We start from the raw sequence: 19,703 nt of genomic DNA, 5'->3' as shown, positions 1-19,703 counted from the left end.
GTAACGGCGTGCGTGAGAGCGAGACGGAGCGACCGAGTGCACGGGAATTCGCCTCGGCCGGCGCGGGTAGTACGTCCGGCCGCCGTCAGAGGGTCGTGCCGCCGCCGCCCCTAGCATCCCCCGCGCGTACCTATAGGTGGCGGGGGTGCGTTGGTCATCGGGCGGGCGGACGGTCACCGCCGCAGCCCCCATCCCCACCGCCGTGCCACCCCGTACGCTCGGCCACGATCAAACCCCCCTACCGTCGTCCGCCCGACCGTGGCCACCGGTCGGTCGGTCGGTCGGCCGGCCGGCGGCCGCTCCACGCCACGCTCGCGCCCGCGGACCGACGCGGCGGCGGCATTCGAAAATTTCAGTCTTCTCGGTCACTCTGTCGGCACTCGTTTCATGTTTCCCCCCGAGGCACACCACGCAGCACCCTGTCGATCGGCGGTGAGCGCACCACCACCGCCACCACCGCCCCCGCCCCTGCCACCATCACCACCGACACCATCGTCGTCGTCGTAGTCGTCGCTGCCGTCGTCGTCGTCGTCGTCATCGTCGTCGTCGTCGTCGTCGTCGTCGCCGCCGCCGTACACATACACACGCACACGCACACACCGCGCGCTCTCACACCACCACCACCAACCCCCCACTACCACTACCGACACCGCCACCCCACCACCGACACCGCCGCCGAGCGACATCGCATCGTGTAGTGTACACACACACGCGCGCGCCCGACCGTCGGCATACACACGCGATATTTCGCCCCGTTCGTACCTCCGTCACCGGCTGCCCCGTGTCGTCGAGTACACATCACAATATCGCGCGCTCCGGCTCGCACGGACGACGAACGCGCGCCACACACCGCCGAGAGACCCGTCGCGACTTCTTCGGTTTTTTTTTTTAAACATTTTTTTTTTTTCGAGTTATCGGTTTCGTATTTTGATTCTTTTTTTTTTTTTTTTCATAATCTGTTCGCCGGAGACGAGAAACGAAAACGTTTTCCAACAGTCGTTACCGCCGACTGGTGACCGTATTTGTTTTCAAAAAAAAAAAACGCGTCCGCCACCCGCCCACCCGCGGACGCTTTGGATTTGTTATTATTTTTTTGAAAATTTTTCACGCCATGTTTTCGCCCGCCAAACGTGTTTTACCAGGCCGGCGGCGGCCACCCGGCGACACGCCGGCGTCACGCCGATGATGACCGTTCGCGCGCGGCATCACCGCCACCGCTACGACGAGTGTCGTTACTACAACACCGCCACCGGTAATACTACAACTACAACCTCCACCGCCACCACACCACCTCCGTCGCCGCTACGGGACTGCAGCTCTAGCGACAACAAAACAGTACGCTCAGCTGATTCTCATGTGCTCGCACGCCGAAGGAGAAGCTAAACATAACGTAAGTATAATATTTTTACGTTATTTCATAATGTTTTTCCGCTTGCAAGTCGGCCGTCCTGCTTGCGCCGTCATAAGTATTTTATAATATTATCATGGGTTAGAAGGCGGTGTGTTTGATTTTAAGTACCGCACCGAGTTGGGTCTCGCGTAATTTATTTCAACAGTTTTTGCCGATACGTCGAGTCCGAAAGCTCGTCGGCGGCGTTGTAATTAAAACATTTTTTCCTCCGGTTCAACCTACAGAGCATTGCCTGCGTATTATTTTGATCCCGTCGTAGTATTTCGTTAATTATTTCTCCCGAGACCGCCGCCGCCGATTCGTTTATAATAATTTAATTTGATGATAATATTACGTACATGATATGTTCGCCCGGGGCATCGACGATAGAAAGATATTAAATTATCTTCCATGCCCTAGGTACAGACCAAGATCCTGGCAAATATATGTGTTGGGGGCTTAATTAATATCATTTATAACTCATAAGATTATTATAAATTATAATATTATGGACGTTGACGATAATGCCGCCACCTCACTCCACAGCAACATGTTATCTCCAATTCAAACATTTTTAACGCTGCATTGATACGTCTTCCCTATTATTTAGGCATTATAAAATAATATAATAGGTAAAATATTAATATTGTTTATGCCGGTTTGCATGGAAAATTGATTAATTTTTAATGGTTCAACGAAATTTAACGGGACAATCATCGACTACTAAGTAATGTTTAAGGGACCATTGGCTCTCTCTATTTATTCAACAAATGTTTAGTGATTTTTCGCGCAACCCGACATTAATGTATTAATTTATACATTAAGTATGATCGTTATACACAGTAACTACTTAGAGATGGTATTTCCATTTTTTTTTTTCCGAAATAATTATCACTATAGACAGGAGGCTAGCCTCTCCGATTTGTTCCTACGGTCGGTTCGTCTCGTTTATATAGTCTTATAAGTTAGTACCCAATTGGTAGATATTATAGTGTTGTACTGAGATTTAAGTTCGACGTAAAATATTGTTCGGTAATCACTATTGATTTTGTGTAAAGACATGCGTTTCGTCTCGAGAAATAAAATATAGTTATCAAGTCATCCGACTGAAAATATCGTTTCATCGGGGCTAAGCCCCTGTGCCCCCTACCCACCCGTTTTTCGCCCAGCCCAAAAGGCTAACTGCCTCTATTACAGGCTAGGTCACTTGCGAACAACAACAAACAACAATAATAATAATTATTATTATTAATCATCTCCGTAACAATTACCTATGTACAAGCCGCGGTGACATTTTACGATATTATTTCATTGGAGTTTGTTTAATTAATAATAATAATAATAATAACGTTATATATTTCGCGGGACGAAAATACATCGGACGCGTATTAAATTTCCCTACGCGTACACGACGATAATAAAGCAATAAAGAGCGATCGGCGAGCGACACACATCGATCGCGATAACGGCGTATTATTATTATATTATTCGTTGGCATTTTAGCGGTCACGAATATAATATAATAAAATATAATATTGTTATTTTTCCGTGCGTAGATTACGCGTTATTAATACAGCTCGGCAGCTGTTGTAGGTGCATTGCGCGCGAATAGTAGATCGCGACGAGCCGTCCAACGACGATATAAAATATTATTTCGTCTCAATTCATTATAATTTTATTATAACTCGAACGGTTTTTCAAATTTTTTTCGCTCGGTTATGGGCCGCCAATCGTTTGGGCGAGTACTATGCACACCGCGTGACCGATTTTCTGCTCCGTAAATCCGCCGCCGCACGTTTTTTCGAATATTATTACCGGTTTTTCTTTTTTTCTTGAAAAATATTGTCAATACCCTACCTACCTACCTACGACGGACACGCGAGTTTTCAAATTCTCGTCTCTGCACACTATGCCTTATTTGCTACCCGGTACGTACCTCTATAATATACAGACGGTTTTATATCGTTGTTGTTGTTGTTGTTGTTGTTGTTGTTATTACGACGACGTCGTCGTTTACGCGGTTTTGTAAAAATATCAACTTTTGTAATACAACACAACGTACGCTCGGCGCTCGCGCAGTGCGATGACGATGTCGATCGGTTTGGAAAAACGTACATAATATAAAATTATTGTTTAAAACGTCGATATCGAGAGAGAGAGTGAGAGAGGGGGATTTCGAACGAAAAACGTTACTCATAATATTATTATAATACATTATTATTATGATGACTGTTATTACAGGTATGTCGATTATCGTGAGTCATTCCTCGTCGCGCACCGCAGCAGTCACACCGCTGCGGTATATACCTACTACCTAGTCTATGATTTTTTTTTCATAAAGTATAATAATAATATAATATAATTATCGTAATAACCGCGTGCACACACACACACACACACACCAGAAAAACCGTAAAAACGTAATTAAAAATCGTTATTTTTTACACGACGCGTATGAGATATAAAAAAATACCCCCCCCCTCTCACGGCCATCGTGTACGGTACAACGATGATAATATGTAAGATGTTAATATTATGACGTCTCGACCGGCGGTTATTATGACGTTACCGCGCGCGCAACGTTAATCGATATAATATTTTTCACGTAAAGACCGTCGAGAAAAGCAAAAAAAAAAAACTATCGGAAGTCTTGTGCACTCGCGTTATCGGCACAAACGACGACGTAATAATAATAATATTAGCGACTCGTGATGGCGCGGTGGGGGGGGGGGGGGGGGTGTAATACATCGCGGGCGCACCGTCGTCGGCGAGAGTGTTTCGAAGTTTTTATCGGTCGACCCCGACCTTGACATACCCCGCGCCCCCGTTTAGTGCGGCATTTCCGTCGTAAGTGCAACACACACACACGTCCGAACGGCGTAACTCGACCCGAGACGTCGTGCGCGACGCGCGTCGTGAATGCAACATCGTTGTTGACCGTCGCATTATTATCGCGGCGGGTAGGCGACGACGACGGCGACGCGAAATTAATGCATTTTCCGATTTTCGCACCGGGACGAATGTGAATGATATCAAAAAATACCGATTTATAATAACGACATCGACGACGTATTTCATTATTTGCAATTTGTATTGCGCGTTTCACGGCGATTGTCGTCGCGAACGTTACACATGTCACCACGCACACACAAACGCTGCAGACCGCGCACAGGTGATACACACTCGCGGCGGGTGGGGAGGCCGATTAATTGGCCGCGTGTGTGTGCGCGCCCGGTGCGTGTTGTGCGTGTGTGCGTGGGTGTTGTGTGCGTACGTAAATTACACAGGTCGTGTACACTTGTCGCAGCGGGTGGGCGGCGCCCGACGAGGGGTCGCGACTTCGTATGTACATGTATATTATATTATATCGTTTATGTACATAAATTTATATTATTATTTATATTTTATGTGCAGTCGGTATCATAACAATGTCGTCGCGTTCAAGGGGACGTCCGACGGGGGTGTAATATGCCCATACACTTGGCCGATCGCGAGTCTAAATATTATATTATCATATTTTCGGACGCGTAAAATGTAAAACTATTTATATGCGTAGACATTCCGCTTACGATCGCGAAAAATCTCTCGCCCAACCAACCAACCCACCCACTGACCTACCGACCCGCATGTCAATCATAACTAACGCGTTTTCGTGTGTTTTTTTATCGTTTTCAGCGCACGTAGTCATGGAGATGCAGATAAGCAACGCGTCCGAGTTCCCGTTGTACCACTCGATGGCGACGGGACCGCACTCGTTCCAGCTCCCCGGCGCCATACCACCCGTCAGCACCATACCGTCGTACAAGAACACCATGTTCCCCGACCGGTTGGGGGGCTTCTATTACGACGCGGCCGGCGTCACGCACGCCATGCCCGCCGAACGGTGCGACCGGTGCTACGTCGAGCTGTCAGTGATCGGCAGTGGCCACCACTTCGGCAAGAAGCTGTGCGGCATGTGCGCGGCCAAGGAACAGCAGGTGTCGCCCAAAGTGGAGACCGAAATACTGGACCTAGACTCGCAACAGGTCATGTCGCAGCAACAGCAACAACAACAACAACAGCAGCAACAACAGCAGCAACAGGACACGACCAAAGGGTTCTTGCAGCACGGCGTCGTCGTGCCTCCCGGTTACGACAGGCCGCCTCAACCGCCGCCACCGCCGCCGCCGGCGGTCGAGTGGCCCGGCTACTTTCAGCCGCAGCAGAACACGCTGTCCGGCGAACACCTGTCCCCCGACTACAACAACGTGTCGACCACGACCACCACACCGCCGACGATGATGGGCGGGTCGCCGCCGTCCGACATGCAGCAACAGCAACAGTACCAGGCCAACTTTGACGGCGGCGGGTACGCAGTCGACTCGAACCAACAGCCCGGCGGAGGCGGGAGCGGAAGCGGCGGCGGGTCCGGGTCCGGGACCAAGGGCAACGGGTCGTGGAAGTCGAACGAGGCGAGGCGCGCCAAGACTTACGAGTGTCCGGCTTGCGACAAGTGGTTTACCAGTTCGGGTCACCTGAAACGGCACTACGGCACGCAGCTGCACAAGAACGCGGTCAAGCAGAGCGGCAAACCAGATCCCGCGCTTTTGCCCATGAAACATCACTATCACCCGTACCGGGACCCGGCATACGTAGCGCAACAGAAGCTCAAGCAGCAGCAACAGAACGGCTCGTCGTTGCACAAGCAACAGTCGTCCATGATGATGCCGGCCGACTTCCGCCCCGTCACGTCTACGTCATCGTTCAACACCGATTCTTTTTTAGAGCTGACTCCCCCAAACCTGACAGCAAGCCTCTCGGACAGTTTGGGGGGAACCCAATTCCTACCGGCCCGTCGGCCGGTCAGCAACAGCAGCAGCAGCAGCAACAGCAACAACAGCAGTACGGCCGGTTTCACGGACGAGATGCAAATTTCTTCTTACCCCAACAACAACAGCAACAGCAACAAATACCGGGCGGACCCAACGGTGGTCCGTACGGTGGCCCGCCACCAGGCCACGTCGTTCCACGGCCACCGGCAGTCGACGGCGGGTCAACAAGCGCTTTCGGCATACCTGCACCACCCGATCACGGATACCATCCAGCCATACACCACCCAGGTTTCTATGATCCAACAAGCTACCAACACGGATTTGTACACCACTATGCCCGACAGTAACGGCCGCGGCGGCCATGTGTACCATCGCCAGGCGCATCAGGAGCAGCCGTACCATCTCAGCTGCGGGGTCATCCGCGGCAATCAGCACCAGCACCAATTGCCGCCGTCGCACCACAGCCAGCAGCAGCAGCAGCAGCACCACCAGCGAACCATCATCGATTATCAACAGCCGTCGTCCACGACGGTGCCGCCGTCGACGCCGTTCCAACAACCGCAAACCCAACATCGCCAGTTGCACGTGTTGCAGCACCGCAACATCAAGCAGGAACCCGCCGAACTGCAGGTCGAGTACAACAACGTCGACGACACGCCGCTGGCCAGCCCGGACTCGAGCATTGATCACCACCAGCACCATCAACACCAACAGCCGCACCACCAACACCACCGCCCCCAGTACCAAGGCCTGTTGGTGATGGCGCCCATATCGCCGTCGTCGCCGCCGCCGTCGGTGCCTCTGCCGCTACACCAGCAGACCGTCACCGACGACGACGCGGTGGTCAGCGACAGCGACGTGGACCTGGACGGCGGTTCGCCGCCGACCTTTACCGGCGCAGAGTTGTCGTCGTTGTCCCATTCGTCGCTGGCCAAAAAGTTCCGGAAGGCCACGCGCGTCACGTGCGACATCTGCAACAAGGACTTCACGGACAAGTGTTACAAGACGCAGCACGACCAGAGGTTCCACAGTGGCGAGAAGCCGTACCGGTGCGGCGTGTGCGGCAAGCGGTTCGGCGAGCAGAAGATCCTGCAGGTGCACGAGCTCCGGCACAACGACAGCAACAAGGCGTTCCCGTGCACGGTGTGCACCAAGAGCTTCAACTTCAAAAACGACCTGGACCGGCACTTCATGTCCAGCCACTCGGCCGAGAAACCGTACCAGTGCGTGCAGTGCGAGAAGAAGTTCGTGCGGCTCGACCACAAGCGGCACCACGAGAAGACGCACGATGACGCCTCGGAGAAGACGAAAAAGAAGAAGAAAGCGATGGCCGACATGGCGTCCAACCGCTACGGTGGCGGCGCACAACTCGCCGACGAACTGCAATCGTAAAACACTCTCCGGCACGTATAATATTATTATTATTATTGTGGCACGATCGCGTAAGTCACAATTTTTTTTCTTTTTTAAATTGTACCGCTGTCCCCGTAAACAACACGATCGCTTTTTACGAGATAAAAAATATATATTTCAGTCGCGGGCGTGGGCGACGCGACGGACGCCGTCTAATGTAAATTGAATTTTTATTATAATTTTTTTTTTTTCATTTTTTGATTTCGGTCGTAACGATATTATAACACTATACACACACACACACGCGCGTGTCGCGAAAACAATAATATTATTTTATTGTGACGGCACGTCCGAGAACCTTTGACTATGTAGGTACTGTATACTATTATATTATACTCGTATCGATTTACTATTTCGGTCATTTTTTCGTCCGATAAAAAATTGCGTCGATATGTTTCCGAACCTGACCGCGGTCGTCCGGCATCATTCCCCGGCGCCGTGATTATTTTATAGTGAAAACAATTTTTCGAGTTTGACCGACATACATTATGATTTATGTTGTACATAACAATAATAATAATAATCCTAAATCCAGGGGCATTACAATATTGTTAAGAATTTTTTTTTTATTGATATATTTTGCAACCCGCACCAAATAACCAAAACTGTGTAATCCTGCCCTTCCCTTAACCGAGCCCCACCCCCATAAAAAAATCCCCCGTCCTATTGTTGCGTCGTTTGTTGATGGCTCAATCTCTTACACTAAATATTATAATATTCCTAATATATGTATATGTATTATTATTATTATTATTATTATTATTATCATTTTATACATTTTTTTTTTCATTTGTTGAATATTTTCATTTGATTTGGGTACCAATATTGCATTAGTTAAAACATATCCCCCACATGTTACATATCACACGACGACGCTCTAGAATTATTATTATTATATTACTTATGACATTCGTTTGTTTCGTACCTGCTATTAACTATATAATATTATAACTGTATGATAATAATATTATGTTGGATGTATAAACTGATATTTTTTATTTTGTGCCCTCCCTATAATCTTATTTTGTGTTTAAGTAGATCTTTTTTTTTTTTGTTTAGAGCGGTAAGACGAACGCGTTAATTATTATTTTTTATCGCCCTTTGTCCTCGGTGCGAATTTTTTAAGTTTTTTCACATATACACACAATTCTGTTACTATTCTCCAACCAAAAATATTGTATTAATTAATTGTCCATAGTATTATGTGTTATTACGCCAAGTGTTTATTATTATTATTATTATCATTTTTTTTTTTTTTTGATTTATTTTAAAACAAATATCGATAGTACAAAAAAGTACCTCGTAGATATTGTGGAAGACTACTACTACTACTACTACTACTTGGTATCAACAAACAAATTTATATAATTATAAGTATAACAATAACAATTATAATTATATATTATATATTATTAATAATTAGCAAAATTATTATATAATGTTTTAACGAGCAATAAGTTTGTAAATAAAAACAAAAATAATAAAGATTGATTAGAAATAACATATCGTTTTGTATACGCCGTGTGCGACTTTGGATTTCCTATAATCCATATAAAAAAAAATATATATATATATACTTATAATGTGGTTAAATAGGTTGATTTTACAAGGAGTAAGCGCGTGTGGAGTCACCCTTCTCCTCCCCCCGCCCGTCGTAAGTTTTCCCGCTTGGTCTCTCGACGATAGGGTCGTGGATTTTGAACCCAAGAAAGACCCTTTTAATACGTCGTAGTCCTAGTAGCCGGTATATAATAAGGGATGGGAAGTGATTCTTATAACCCTTCGCGGCTTCCACGCTGCCGTTCCTCCCTTAACCGTATTTTATTAGGTATTACGGTACACTTATTTCAAACCGACCGAGGGCGAAATTGCCACCGATTGTCAGCTATATACGAGTTTGGATAAACGGAAAATTACTGGTTGAAAATCGAGTAGCGTTCGACAAGCCTTAATATTTATTTATTATTGAAAGTACAGATATAAATAATTATTTATATATTATATAATTTATTAAAAAAAGTAAGTACGGTAAACAATTGCTGCATTGATGATGGTCTTAACAAATGAAACTATCTTGATTTAAGAACGATCGACAAATAAAACAAAACAAAAAAAAAAACATTTACAAAATAATTAAGTAGAATTACAATAGCTGGTACCTACTAAGAATATCAGAAAGACTCCAATCATCCTTATATTATACTTGGGGACATTATTATTATATCGTTTTTATTATTAACGTTACTATTATATCGTTTTTTGTTGACGCACATTCATTCAAGGTCTGTTATAAATAAATTAAAAGAAACTTATTATAAATGTATATAGTGCAACATATCATTATGTAAATTATATATTTCTAAGATATTCTGCGTATTATTAATCGTGGGCGTTTGTACGACTTGATAAATGGTGTGTATCTAGAACACGATGTGGATAAATTATTCAACTTATAAAATAATATTATTTACATCGCGGTCTACTAGAACATTGGGGAAAACCTTCGATCGGCTGTGGACACGCGACGATTAAAAATCGGTAAATCGTCGTGGTAAGATACGCCTGGTATATAAATAAAAAATTATGTCACCATAAAAGCGGCATATTATCAGCACGATAAATTAACTTTTAATCGACGCATGCGTTTTATAATATTGTATTATAATATCCGTGACCAATAACGATATTGTTATAAAACAAAATTATCGTTCGACCGGTGATCGATACCGCGAGTACGAACCCAAATTTCAACATTTTCGGTTACGCGCCGTAGGTACCTGAGCGTAAGTATTATGCCGCACATACATTATACGCTCGCCATATATTATGTATTGCATTATTATATTCGCTTTATATTATTATATACGGGTAGCACACCGCCCCGCCATCGCTGCCTCCACCACCGCCGACGTTTACCTCCACGACCTGTTCAAACTCTTCCACCTCATCGTCCCCCCGCGGTGCTCCGTACTACGCTCTCATAATATATATATATATTCTGAGCGTTTCGCATAATGTACGCTGCGCGCGTGTTGGTCGAACACAGAAATTTACATTTTTCGAGACCGTTCTCGCGGGCGGTCACTGCGGCGGCGGAGGGACCTCCGAGCAAATGACGTCTAAATATTTACAAGTGTTTGCGTTGACCACCGTCGTAAAAGGTTATATGCATTGTATGTGTGCCACACACACACACACACACATTACATAAATTATGCCGCCGCCTGCACACACACACACACATATATATAATACATCGTACAATATAAAGTGTAGCTCTTAGGTACCACCCACCTACATATTTGTTGCGGCGGGGTAGTCATAAATAATAATAATGCACGGGAGCGTATTATACGGACGTATCAAAACACGTATCGGTCGGATATTGTATAATGACAATACACAGTAGGTACGTAGATGATATTATTTGGTTTAGGAAACGGAAAGTTATTCCGACGGTTGAACGGTGAAGACCAAATGGGTTGGTAAAGTCGTCTTCCGTTGTGGGTACATCGCGATCTACCGTCGAACATCAGAAGATCACCAAGGCGGCCCTGTATAACTATACCTTAATATATACTACCCCATGTCATAATTAATGGACGTTCATATTGCTCTCTACCGGTTACCACCTAAATGTTATAAACCGAAAATTACTATTCTTAAAATGCACGCGATCAGGTAAGTACCTATAAGCTTAACAATAATTAATTGTTTTTACTAATAATATATCTATCATTTTAAATATTTTTTAATTACATTTTTCTAGGAAAACAAAACATTATAAAGTTACATCGTTTTCCTTTAGCTAAATATTACGAAAAAATAAAAAATATGATTTAAGATTTAACTTAGATTAGGCTAGAATAGGTTGCACAGTGACTATTGTATAAGACAATACCATTGTATTGTGATGTAGATGTTTTATTGATATTTGGTATTAAAAATTGGAAGGGTTACTTTCTTAATAAGCAAATAGGTGAACGAGAAAAAAAAACAAGGTACCTACATTTTCGCATTTGAGACTTTATTTTTATCTTTTTTAAACATATGATTGGCAGAGCAGATGTTTTCTACGTACATTATATTTTGGTAAAAAAAAATATTTTTTTTTTGAAAACTTTATTGAGATGCCTATCTTAGATAATATAGATAGCATAAAAAATATTGACAGTATATATACTTACAGTAAAATAATAGCTATATAATATTATACTATTTTATCGATGATAGTTGTATACAATAAGAGTACCGTTCGTACTTACTAAGTATTAGTAAAATAGTAGCATAAGTATTTAAGTATATTATATATGTACCATTGATATAGGTAGGTACAATAAGTATAATGTGTATATGCAAATAAAGTCTTAATAAACTAAACAGAAGTCATTCGCTTTGATATAAATGAAATAATATTATATGAAAATGTATTATGAGTTAATGTCTGTGACGTTGTTTGGGGTGGAAATTTGACCCCCCCCTCGTTTATGGGGCGTAGGACGGTTGCGCATATCGCAGTAATTGTTACGAATGACTTTTTTTTACAGGCCGTTTGCGCATAACTATATCGTTAAAAAAAATTATCTGAATAAAATGTTATTAGATTCGTTAATAGATAATTAATTACACCATTCACCACAAAATTAAAAAATCTTACGTATGTATAACACGTGATTCGCAAACGGCGACCAACCAAATTTTTTACCTGCAGTAGGAGGATTTTAATGATGCGTAAACGACAAACTCCGCCTTTATGTTCGTACAGCGCTACTGGTGTACGATTATTTGCCGCCGCATGATTTACACCAATATGCAAATATTTTATTATATATGTTGTGTTACGAAACCTATATAGGTACTAAAGGCAATCTACATTGCTCGCGGTGGATGTAAAATAATGTAAAAATTGATGAGTAAACACGCCGTCGAGTGCGTAGTTGTTACTTAAAATACGTAGGTAGGTACGTCGTAGAGGCTATATTATTATTATTATTATAGGGAATATTAATAATCAATAGATATAATTATTGAGATTAAAAATGGACGATGAACGTCTTAGCGAATTACCTCTATAAATGTATAGTAGTTGTGCTGCAGATGTGCACTGCTTCAGTAACAAACCTAAACCAATATAAAGGGACGTAGGTACACCACGATTTTCTCGCGGGAGAAGGAGAGGATTATGAAATTATTAATCAATCTTATTTTACAGAAATGAACCAATGGCATATCAGTGTATTATTGGTAACACATACTATAATAGAAATTTGAATCGAACTGTTACAAAACACAAAATAAGCATTTAATAGGCGACTTAATAGTACAATCATTCGACGTTGGTACAACACCACTTTTACTGCAACAAAACTGAAGGAATTAGGGTAAAACCATAATAAGTAGCTTAATAAAAAAAATAAATTATCTAACATTTTGTTTAAAGTTTTTAATATTGTTTATAATTATCTATGCACTGCCATCATGGTCGATCAGCTGAGATTAACATAATATTGTCTTTAACATATAATATCACAACCGCACACTAACATAATCTATAGCAATTTAAATACCTATTTTATAAACATATCATATAATAAATTATTCATTAATAGTAAATTATTATGTATACACTTGTCTGTAAAAATTTAAATTATCCAGCAAACTTTTACCCATTCAATTCCAACATTAAATACTTACTTATTGTTATTTTCAACCTTTTAAGGCAAGAAAACAACCATTCAGGTGTATTCGTTGACTCGGGAAGTGCGTAAAAGATTTTTAATAATTGTTTTTTGCCAGGAAAGGTATCGGGGTTGCAAAGTTTATTGCAATCTATTCCAGCACTATATGGGAAAGTTTCTTGTCTTGAAAATGTTGCTTTCCACGTATGCTACTTTGCAACATTGATTTTTATCTTTTACTTGGACGTCGTTCTGGTTTTAGTGTCATCGTAAAATATATATTTCTCATGTTTTACTAATATTTATTGAGTGAGTCTTTTTTTATATCATAAAATATATTAAATCAGACATACACAGGGTGTCCCGTGAGGATATCCCCATCGGCAGTAGAGGGGGATTCGCCGTCTGGACAAAAACCGGTTATTTTCCGTTTGACCTATAAGCTAAAAAATGATTAAAAATCATGGGATTAATGAAAATAAAATGTAGAAGTCACAATTTTCACAAAAATAAACTCTATAAAATCATCAATTGTTACAAAAATAAAAAAATAAATTTTTTTTCTATTTATTATACAAAAAATGCAATTAAATTACAAAATAAAATATGTGTAGTCCTTGTCTCTTTGAGTCAAATAAAAAAAAAAAAAAAAACAGATTTATGATATATTTACTATCTTAGGAGATATTATCGCAATGGGTAAATCCTCGCGGACACCCTGTATAATATATATATTTTGTACATTGGTATTAACTGTCAATACGACAATACCGCAATAATAATCAGATGGGTAGGTAGTTAAAAAAAAGCCAAGGGGCAAGGAGGGATGTATCCACCACATCACCGATCATTTTTACGCCCCTGAATCCAAACATTCCAAACTATTGACATATTGGACTACACGAGATCTATATAGGATAAGTAATCTATCGCTTAACATTATGAGGCATTGAGGCAATACTGTAATGAATGTTATAAACATAATATATTAATACTTATATATAATACCTACATTGTAAGTTTTTTAATTACCTAGCAAAATATTTTAATGGATTTATGTTTGCATTATTTTATGACAATATACATTTATGCATAATATAATACTATCAATAAATATGAAATTATGTAAGATTACAATTATTATTGTATTATTGAGATAAATACGAAAGCGGAAATAGTTGGTTTTCAAAGCGAGTGGTTGTTTTTTTTTATGGCTGTCAAAACGTCTACCTCGACAATGAAAAATAAACGATATATATAATTCGTTTTAAATCTGTCCATAAAGCAATACAAATATTTATTTTATTATAAGCTAATAACCTATAGTTGTTGCTGTACCATGAATAAAAAAAATATTATTTTATAGTTTTAATTAATAAATTATAATATTTATAATATTAAAAGATATATATTTTTTATTTATCCTTTTCTACGTGATAATAATATTATTCATAATTATTCTGAAATATTATTCGCATTTAATTCATTCCCGCACTAATGAACTATATATAGATATAGTTCAAATATACTTTTAAGAAAATGGAGTTTTTAGTGTTAGATGCACCTAGTAGCATTTGTCTTACAAATAATAAAAAGTAAAACAAATCATACGCTGTGCGAGTTGAAAAAGACACGAACGAGTAATAAAAGATTTTATTTGAACCTCTTAACGCTTGGCACTATCGGCAATTGAAACAGAGATGATATAAATTTTAACCAGACTTTTCATACTTTTTATCACACACACACACCTCAAAGGTTATAAAAATAAATACCAATAATTAAAAAAGTATAATCTATAAACAGAACATTTTAAATCTAAAGTTTTCATTATCTAGTGGAAAAAAGTTCCAGAAACTCAAATACTGTGTAACAGCTAACTAATGTCCCATTAAATTTTCATCTGTTTCATATTGTAACTCGTAAAATTACAATTATTCTGCGATTACATCACTATAGATATATATTGTGCAAATCTTTTTAAACACGTACCTCTACCTACTTATATTTTTAATTTTTCAATGCTCAAAAAAGACATTATTTATACCGACTTGAGCTAATCGCCTGTATTTATTTGTAATAAACACATTGTATACGGGCGAGGTAAATATTGTATGGGTAATGGCATGCGATCGTTTCGTTGAAACGGTGCGAAATGACACGGGTATGTCAAATGGATTAGTTTTGGAACGGAGGGGGAGAACAAAAAGCGACGCTATCGAATCGACGGAAAATAAAAACGGTTAACATTAATAATTTGACGGTCGTATAAATTTTTTTCTGCTCAGACATAGAAATATCCCGGTATTTTCGCTTTTAACGGATCTCTCAATTTTGAGATGCAAATAACGTTTCGGCGGCGTTGACGGCGCGATCCGAAACCTACCCATTACTATGTCATGATATTATATTTAAATAATACGATTTAATGGCATAACATTTTAATAATAACAATAATATAAATGCTTACAATATTTTAATGCATGCGGCCGGGCGCGGGCGCCCTCCAGAAATCTATTATTCTAAATTTTTACATCTTTTATAATTTATGGGTCGTCTGTCGGCGTGTGAGCCGTGTCGGTTTCGAATGTTATGTTCGATTCGAGTAATTTCCGCCGATTAAACACGGACCCCGGAAAACGTGTGCGTGGGTATGTAATTCCGGGTCGGCTTAAAGTATCAGCGATGGTCACTGTGATGTTTACCGGGCCGAGTGTGTGGGTGTAGTGTAGGGGGGGGCGCGAGCGGTCACCCCAGTGATAGTACATTGAAACGGTCTAAATAGGTGAACTTGGATTTACGGGGGGAAAAAAAAACCGAAAATATCGACAGTCAATCTGCAACCGATTAGCTTTTACGCGGATATTATTTTATTAGCATAATTATAATATTATGTATTACGAATGATTGTATAACTGCACACCGGTGATATAGCCCTAAAAAATTGATATAAGTACGTTTAGTATTATATTATTATAATGTATGCCAATAATACATAAACTATTATATTCGCATAGTCATTATGTCTATGATCTATTCGTGGCGAAGCGTCATAGGATGGGTCAACCCTGCGCTTAGAATACTTTAAATAATAATAATGTCAAATAATTTACTTTTATCTTATTTAAATAAAATTTTTTTTCGAACAAATTTGAAATAAGATATTATTTCAAATATATTTTTGTGTGCTCGTGGATTTACGGAAAAAAATCGAAAATATCGACGGCCAGTTTTCAGACGATGGATCAAAGGACTCGGATATTATGTGCGTTTGTATAAGTCATATTATAATAATACCTCTAAAATATTTATTACGATTTACGAATGATTGTTTATAACAGTACCTATAACTCACACGTTAAAAAATTATTTAATATTATGTCGTAAAGTAAATGTATACAAATATGTTATATTTATATTATATATTATCTATCGGTGGCGAAGCGTCACAGAAGTGAATATCAGACAATATAATATTATCATATCCTCTTAGAATACGGTCAAATTATTTGGTTTTAAATTTACGGTGTGTTTATTTCTGGTGTAATTGTCAATGAGTATCAATAATATATTGTCATTGTGTCTGATGTTTTTTTTTTTCAACGTGCTCTCCGACATATGTATAAATACTTACGCTACGCCAATGATTTATTTATATTATATATTATGTACCTACCCGTAAAGTGCGGATTTGCGACGTAAACGAGAAAACGACTTTAGGTAGGTTTCAGCGAGATTTTCGCGATATTTATAATTTTAACAGCACCACACCGCACAAACTGGCCTGATTCAAATTGTATAATGAAAATGTTTTAAAAATTAAAGCTGCTCTAAACACCCTTGTCCGTTGTACTTATCTTTTATTATTATTAGTATGGTTGTTGTTATCGAAATAACGTTTTTTCGTGGTTATTTTTTTTTTTAAAGGGATGGAACACTTACTGCAAACACCGCAGTTAAGTGCGAAATTGCAAAAAAACAAATAATAAAAACGGGTCGCGTCTCGCATGTAAACCAGTGTCAAATTTTTAACGTTGGTATATATATAAACCGAATCGCTGTAAAAGGGAATTTGTATTTTCGCTAAATAGTTTCAGAGCGTTATCGCATCGGAACCAATATAGTGTTTCAATTTAATTTCATAAAATTTATGTTCAATATATTATAGATCTACGGATCCCGCACGTTATATAAGTACCTACATAATATTATTGTCGAACACATAAATTATGTGTTACTATCGTACACATAATTATATAGGTACTGCGCATGGACGGCAATAATTTAAAAGATCAAAATTCAACCATAATAGATAATAACCGTTTTGGGGATTTTTCCCTCGCGGACGTTTTATTGGCGCGAATAAAAATCTTCGCACCGGACTTCAAAGTAAAATATTTACGGTGGTTTTTTCCCACAAATCTGGTCCTGTTATCTGTCCGGTCATAACGACCCGCACTGCCGCGCGTGTTTTCACAGTCGGATCACGGAATCTGAGCAGAACCATTTGCGCGGGCAACTATAAACGCGTAAGATTCGACAAGACAACTTAAACCGTCGAACGACGCATTTATCGATATTTACGGGAAATTTCACGGGTGTACCGCCGCGGTCGAAGATCGGCAATTTCAAAAAACCGGAGGCGGGGCACCGCCGATACACATTTTTTTCCCCCGATTTACCAAATTCGAAAAAATCCACTTTATCATTTTCAACCCTCTCTCACGGTGTCTGTTCCGCAGCTGCGCGCTATTTTTCGCCACACAATATCCATACACATGCATATAATATGCACGGTCGTTTGTGTGCGCGTGTAACGAAATAATGTACACTTCTCTCCGTGCACTGTTCTCTCGCTCTCTCCGTCGTCCCTCTCCGATGCGACGTTGCACCCGTTTACTTCCATTATTCCGGGTACGCGATTTCTCCTGCAGTGTTCTCCCGGACCGATTGTATCGGATTTTTATATTATTATTATTTTTTTTTTTTCATCTCGTCATCCCCACCGAGTGGTAGACGCCACCGCGGACCGATCGTCGTCGCCGCGGCGCTGCAATTTGCCCCAGTGCCGGTGGTGGTGCTGCTGCTGCTGCTGCTGTTGCTCCTCTTCTAAGGCGGCCAATGATGCCAATGCCGCCGCCACCACCACCACCACCGTGGAAGGCTATAGCGCCCGAGATCACCCCTTTGACACAATGCACGCCCCACGTTCTCACGGTCTTCGCGAAGACACCGCGCTCGCCACCCCCTGGCCGTCGCCACTGAATCCTATATAGGTACGCCGTACACGTCTCCGCAGCCTCTCTCGACCCGGTCGCTCTATCTCACTCGCTCCCGTCGTCGGGACAGCTGACTCTCAACGGATGTTTGTACAGGTGGCGACGGCGACGGCGACGGCAGCGGTCGCGGAGCTGCTGCTACGCTATTATTATTATTTTATTATATATTATGTATTATTATTTTTTTTTTTAATTAACGCTCCTTATACACTTTGTAGTATCATTTTTTTCCATGCCCGATTATAACGTGATTCCTTTTTTCACCGATCCAACGACTATATAATATACGTACCCAAAAATAGACATGTGCAAATGTACGCGGGTTTGTATATTTTGAAGCACTACTCCGTACCTAAAAAATATAGAATATCAAGTTCAAAATGTAAGTAAACCTCCCAGCTCCCGCATGCAAAACCCCTTGACTCACCATTATTAAGACAGACAATTTTAACAAGCCTTTACCTGGATTTTATGAACATATATAATATTATGCTTTATATAATATTATAGAAATATATATACACATAAATTACACGTCGATACAGTAATAAACGATGTATCGACGATGCACAGTGATATTATAGGTACTTATGTTTATAAACTAAAAATGTCCATGTGACCATCGCGTTGAGCGATGCTTTATCATGTCCTTAAATGGGTTTTCGAATTTTTATACGAATTTTTTTTTAGGCTAATACAAAACTGTTCTAAGTAATTGCCGTATAGATATAGATAGATCTACGAAACGTCTACGGAACTATCCATTCCTATATATGAGTAACCCGTGAGTAATATGGTGATAGATTCGACCATACGAGTTTGCGTCTCATCGTAGGGTCGGGTGCGTAGGTAATCCTCGAAAAACGGGCGGCTTGTTTCGTCGGACCGGAAGTGATGAGACTAGTTAAATACACGTACAAGACTCGTTCTGCCTGAATTTCGTCGCACTGCAGCAGCTGCTCACCATTATTCCATAATACGCATTCCCAGACGACAACAGCACTCAAACGGTTCGATCAAAAATCAAAGGAGAATCGCACAAATGGACTTGAAAAAAAAAGCAGAAGACCTCATAGGTCTGGTCGACCGAAAATATCGCGATAACCCGCTCGCAGGTGCAGTGCTCAGTATA

The 19,703-nt window shown here is 40.8% G+C and overlaps 1 protein-coding gene across 2 annotated transcripts; it reads left to right on the top strand.

Moving 5' to 3' along the window:
• Positions 1 to 631: 631 nt before the first annotated feature.
• LOC100167459 (transcriptional regulator MNL1) lies at positions 632 to 8,974 on the top strand. 2 transcript variants are annotated; one of them, XM_003247482.4, is made up of 2 exons: positions 632 to 1,390; positions 5,066 to 8,974. In XM_003247482.4, exon 2 carries the CDS (start codon positions 5,077 to 5,079, stop codon positions 7,591 to 7,593), a length of 2,517 nt encoding a protein of 838 aa, XP_003247530.1. In that variant the 5' UTR covers positions 632 to 1,390; positions 5,066 to 5,076; the 3' UTR covers positions 7,594 to 8,974. The 2 variants fall into 2 exon arrangements, with proteins under 2 accessions (XP_003247530.1, XP_016663490.1); XM_016808001.2 differs by lacking the exon at positions 632 to 1,390 and adding an exon at positions 1,500 to 3,318.
• The last annotated feature ends 10,729 nt before the right edge of the window (positions 8,975 to 19,703 follow it).

Source organism: Acyrthosiphon pisum, chromosome A3, assembly GCF_005508785.2.
Source record: "Acyrthosiphon pisum isolate AL4f chromosome A3, pea_aphid_22Mar2018_4r6ur, whole genome shotgun sequence".
In the NCBI taxonomy this organism is placed as follows: domain Eukaryota; kingdom Metazoa; phylum Arthropoda; class Insecta; order Hemiptera; family Aphididae; genus Acyrthosiphon; species Acyrthosiphon pisum.
This window is presented reverse-complemented; position numbering and strand designations above follow the sequence as displayed.